At 55.9% G+C, this 4,894-nt stretch overlaps 1 protein-coding gene across 1 annotated transcript in view; it reads right to left on the bottom strand.

Moving 5' to 3' along the window:
• The window catches only part of CYP2U1 (cytochrome P450 family 2 subfamily U member 1), a gene marked incomplete at its 5' end in the record, with an annotated part of 20,742 nt that extends 15,854 nt beyond the window's left edge, over positions 1–4,888 (bottom strand). The window contains 1 exon segment of the mRNA XM_006162257.3: positions 4,647–4,888. Within this exon segment, the coding sequence (XP_006162319.2) occupies positions 4,647–4,888 (242 nt within the window).
• Between the last annotated feature and the right edge of the window lie 6 nt (positions 4,889–4,894).

Below are 4,894 nucleotides of genomic sequence, written 5' to 3'. Positions count from 1 at the left end.
TGCTCCAGGGAAGATTACTCCAGGCCCGAGGAAGGCAGTGTGGTGGCCGGGGCCAGGCCCAGGCTGGGCAGGAACCAGTGACCGTGCCCAGAACAGGTGAGAGTACAGCGCGGAGAGGATGGGGAACGCAGCGGCCCAGAGCCTCAGGGCACCGTGGCTGAGGATGGCACCAGGGGACCACTGGCTCCAGCTGCAGAGAAGCCTGGTTTGCATCACGATCTACCGAAGAGACCTCTGGCTGCAGCATGGAGAGAAGACCAGAGTGGAAGCAGGCAGGCCAGTTAGGAGGCTTCTGGGTTCTCAGATGAGGAATGGGGCTGGCTCGGGTGAAGACAGTGGGCAGTGGAGACCGAGAAATTAGACGGAAGATGGACACAGGTCTGCAGTGGGAATTGACGGGACCTGCAGACTGACCGGAGGCTGCGGAGGCTTAGCTCGGAGTACCACAGAGAAGAGTGTGTCTGCTTGGGGTAGAGACGTCTACCTGGGGCAGAGACCGAGCCGGAGGGCATGCCCTCAGAGAGGAGACATTTATGTGCAGTCTTAAAAGCAGGCATATGAAGTTGCTGGTAAGGGTGCGAGAAACGGGGCCCTGTGCAGTGCTGGAATGGAGCATGGTACAGTAACACCCCCTGGGACAGTCTGGCAGGGCCTCAAAACATTCAACAGAATTGTCAGATGACACAGCGCGTCCACTCCTAGGCACGCAGCCCAAACAACTGGAAGTGGGGACTCATGCACACGCCACTTACACTGACGCTTGAGAGGAAGAATGAAATCGCTGACGCTTTACGGAGTGTACAGAGCGATGCCCACAGTCAGCACTTTATGAACAGACGATGCAGTTTTAAGAGGGGCACGATGAGGTCGGCCCAGGCCTGGTGGCTAAGGCAGCTGAACCTCACATGGCTGACTGTGCAGTGAAGAGTCCCAGACCGGGCGGGCTGAGAAGCAGGCTGGGTGCATGTGGAAGGCACAGTTAACAACACAGACTCTGCAGTGACAAGACTGCACTGAGCAATAAAAAGTGTGACGTGTACCTAACTTCTTCTTTCACCTGCCCAACCCAGAGGGCATAATGGGGATACCCCGGGGAGTAACAGAAACACCAAGACACACCGGTCCACCCCGGCGGGGATGCACAGACCGTGTGCTGATCACAGACCCAGGGGCTTATCCAGGAGACTCTGCCCTCTCTGGGACATAGGAGGAGCCCTCACTGGCCCCCTGCATTCACTCCGGGCATGGGCACCATGGCCAGGCCCCCAATCCATGCCACTCAGAGACCCATGCAACTTGGTACCTACAATTGCCCAAGACTCGAGGCCTCTGTGCTGGGCTCAGCACCCATCCTTGGACCCTGTGTGAGACCTTCAGGAACACATCAGACTGGAACGGATCAGACTGGCTGTCACCGTGGAACATCTGGGGACCCACGACTGGCTCTGCCCCCAGAGACTACTCAGGTGTGGGCTGGCACGGGTAGTTCTTGTCCCTCACCAGCTGTGTTGCCAGGCTACCTTTCACACTGTGCAATAAGCCCGATGTCAAGGAAAGACAAACGCATCCAGGGTCCTACCCCCTCACTGTGACGGCATGTCCGCGTGCACGCCTAGAACCCGAAGGAGAGAGAAACGGAGGAGAGAGCGGCAGCGTGACCATGCCCCTGGTGCTCTCTCACTCCCTCTCTCTCTCTCCAGTTAGCACATGTGCTCTCTGGTAAATTAAACGAGGGAGAGGGCGTGAGAGGCAGAGAGAACGAAGAAAGAAGGGGGAGACGGCGTCGATGACTGCAGTGGCAGACGGGCCGTCCGCATCGACTTGCAAGGAACAGCTAAGCTCGCTTGTGCCGCACTGACGACTGACAGCAGCCGCAGCCGGAGCCGTGGACTCCTCCGGGCCCGGCGTACAGTTCTGGTTAAAGGCAGAGTTAGCAGACTTTCTGCTGACGGTGCTGAAACTGCTCTGCCCATCAGCTGCAGACGAGAGCAGAGCTTTCCAGAGACGTTGTAAATAAGGGATCGAGACGCCGAAGCCGGTCCCCTCACCCTGTAACGCTGGTCCTGAGACGTGAGGCGGCTTACCAGGAGGATCCTGACGACAAAGCGCAGTCAGAGCGACGGCTCCCGGAGGTGGACTCGGTCCAGTCGGAGCACGGGTAGATGCGTCAAGAGCAAAGGTTACGTCAACAGTTTGGGGGGATGCTGGAGGCATTGCGCCTTGTTGACTTTGTAAAGAGCCCAAGAACGACAACATCTGCTTATTCTGAGAGTGCTCTGAGAAAAGTTAACCAGAGCTTTGGCAGAAAATCTTCACCAAGACGTCCTCCCCCCGCGACGGCGCTCCCACTTGCTCCCTTCGCTCACAAGGGCGATTTTGCAACAATTTCGATGGGAAATCACTAGGTGGCCACCTGAGGTCCTAATTTGGTGCTTTCTCACTTCTTTTTGTTTAATATTCTTAAAAAGTAATTTTTAAAAAAAATAAATTATTTAACTTTATTCACTATCATTTTCTTTAATTGACCAGAGAGAGAAAAAGGGAACGTGAGGAAACAGCCAGTTCTGGGACTCGAAACATGGGGAGTCATATAGGAGTCCAGTACCCAAACTACCATGCCGCCTGCCAGCCCCTTAAAGTTTTCAAAGGGCACCATTTTCCTCAGTTAAATGTAACAAAGACCACAGACACGGTTAAATTCTAAAGCATTAGTTCTTTAGGGACGGACTAACTGACTGGTAATCATCAGCCTACACAAGTGTCTTGAATTTGACGGAGCTTATTTTGAGAATTACTTCTCAAATAATTCTCAATTGACTTTTACCTTTTAATTTCATTTTCCACCAACTGTTTGAAGTCTCCTAGCATATGCAATGGCATATTATTCCGTCTTCAGAAGGAAATTCTCACACGTGGCACAACACAGATGCATTCATTCTCAGACATCATGCTAAATTCAGCGTCAACCATAAAAGAATGGCCCCTGTGTGACTCCACGCACATGACGTGCCCACAGCACAGAACACACAGGGACAGAAGGGAGGGGGGAGCTATCAGGGGCTGGAGGGGAGAGCCAGGAGCCACTGCTAAGGGGTGCCGGAGTGTCAGCGTCGCAGGGTAGGGACAGTTCTGTGGATAGGCGAGGGGTGATTACACAACCGCGTGAAAGGTCCTGAGGTCTCTGGCCTGTGCACTCAAAAATGAGGACTATGGCAAATTTGATGGCATGTTTGTTTTACCACAGTTGGAAAGAAAGGTGCGGGGGTGGGGGGAGAGCAGGTAAGACCTTCCAGGCAGCTCTGAGGCCATTAGAGAATCCCAGTAGTAGAAGCAGTGTGGGGAGGTCGACAGGTGGCGTGGTGGTTAGAGCCACTGCACTCCCACATGGCCAATCGCAGTTTGAGTCCCAGACCTGGTGGCTTGCTTTTTCGCTTTCCCTCTTTCTCTGTCTCTCTCTGGTCAAATTTTTAAAAAAGTAATAATAAATAAAGATAAAGTAATTAAAAAAAAAGAAGCAGTGTGGGAACCCATGGAGAAGGGACGGTGTGAACTGTGGCATATAAAGTATTGTATTATGAAGATCGGCCCCCTCTGTGGTCTGGTGGCTAAGGCGGCTGGGTCCCGGGCACATGTACATGTATGCCGTATGTCCCGCGAGGACCACATAAATGGAGAAGAGCCTGCCCTGTGACTGTGCCCCATGGGGATGCTTTCTCATCTCCTCCTCTCTCTGGTGAGTGCGAGCACCATCTAGCCAAAAAAAAAAAAGATGGTCATTACTAATTGCTTAAAATCCTTACCCCAATGTCAGCTTTAACAGATTCTAAAAAGCCTGGCTCTTCCGTGCCACATCCCAGGAAAGAAACAGCCCCTCACTTACTTAATACCAGCTGTGCCCTCCTACAGGAGCAGTAATGGCTGTCTCCTGGCTCCAGGCAGGTGAGGGTGAAGACCCACCAGCGGCCCAGGTTAGGAAATTATGTGGCCTCAGGTCTGCAAAGCGCAAGGAAGGAAGAAGCGCAAGGAAGGAAGAAGCGCTGCGGGAGACGCGGGGAAACTGCTCGAGGAGGAGCCAGGCCCTGTGGGGGCAGCGCTCAGGAATCTCCCCTGAGAACCGCACATGGACACCTGGCTGGTGGCGGGTCAGCAGGTGGAGGGGGCTGGGACCTGTGCAGGGTAAGACGAAGGAGACGCCTGACTGGGTAATTTGGGGCAGACTGTGTCCTCCCCCGCAGCAGATCGTGCTCCCGAAAGTGTGCAACTGTCCAGCGCAGGTTCCATGACCTCGAACCACGGAGGACACGAGCCAGCGCAGAGGCTGATAACAGGCCCCTGGCGTGCTTCTGGGACTTTCCATCCTATGGGAAAACGCCCTGCAGCCCGCACGCAGAGTTCAGGGCCAGGTCTTCCAGGGGCCACTGCCAGAAGAGACCCCTCTCCCAGGACCGCGAGAATGCCCCTGGAAGGACGGACGCTTCGCTGTGGTCCTGCTCTCACGGCGTGGGTTCCCCCTCCCCTGCCCCATCTCAGGGGATCTCCGGAGCACCCATCCCCCTCCGGGCAGGATGCAGGTGTGAGGCGGGCTGGGCGGCGCACCCCAACTGCTGCCGGTGCATCTGGCGCCGGCCCGCGCCCCCCGCGCTCACCCTTCTCCTTGGTGATGATGGAGACGAGCGGCATCCGCGGGCGGTCGCTGAACACCTCGGCCTGCTGCACCAGCGCCTCCTTCACGCTGTGGAAGTCGCTGAGGACCACCACCAGGTAGTGGCCCACGAAGAAGCTGAAGACGTTGCCGTACACGCGGGCCAGGCCGGCCAGGAGCACCTGCGGGGCCAGGGTCGCCGCGCCGCCCAGCCCGCCGCGCGCCCACGTCCGGAGGAAGGGCGGCCGCAGC

Source organism: Tupaia chinensis, unplaced genomic scaffold (assembly GCF_000334495.1).
Source record: "Tupaia chinensis unplaced genomic scaffold, TupChi_1.0 Scaffold139767_1, whole genome shotgun sequence".
In the NCBI taxonomy this organism is placed as follows: domain Eukaryota; kingdom Metazoa; phylum Chordata; class Mammalia; order Scandentia; family Tupaiidae; genus Tupaia; species Tupaia belangeri.
This window is presented reverse-complemented; position numbering and strand designations above follow the sequence as displayed.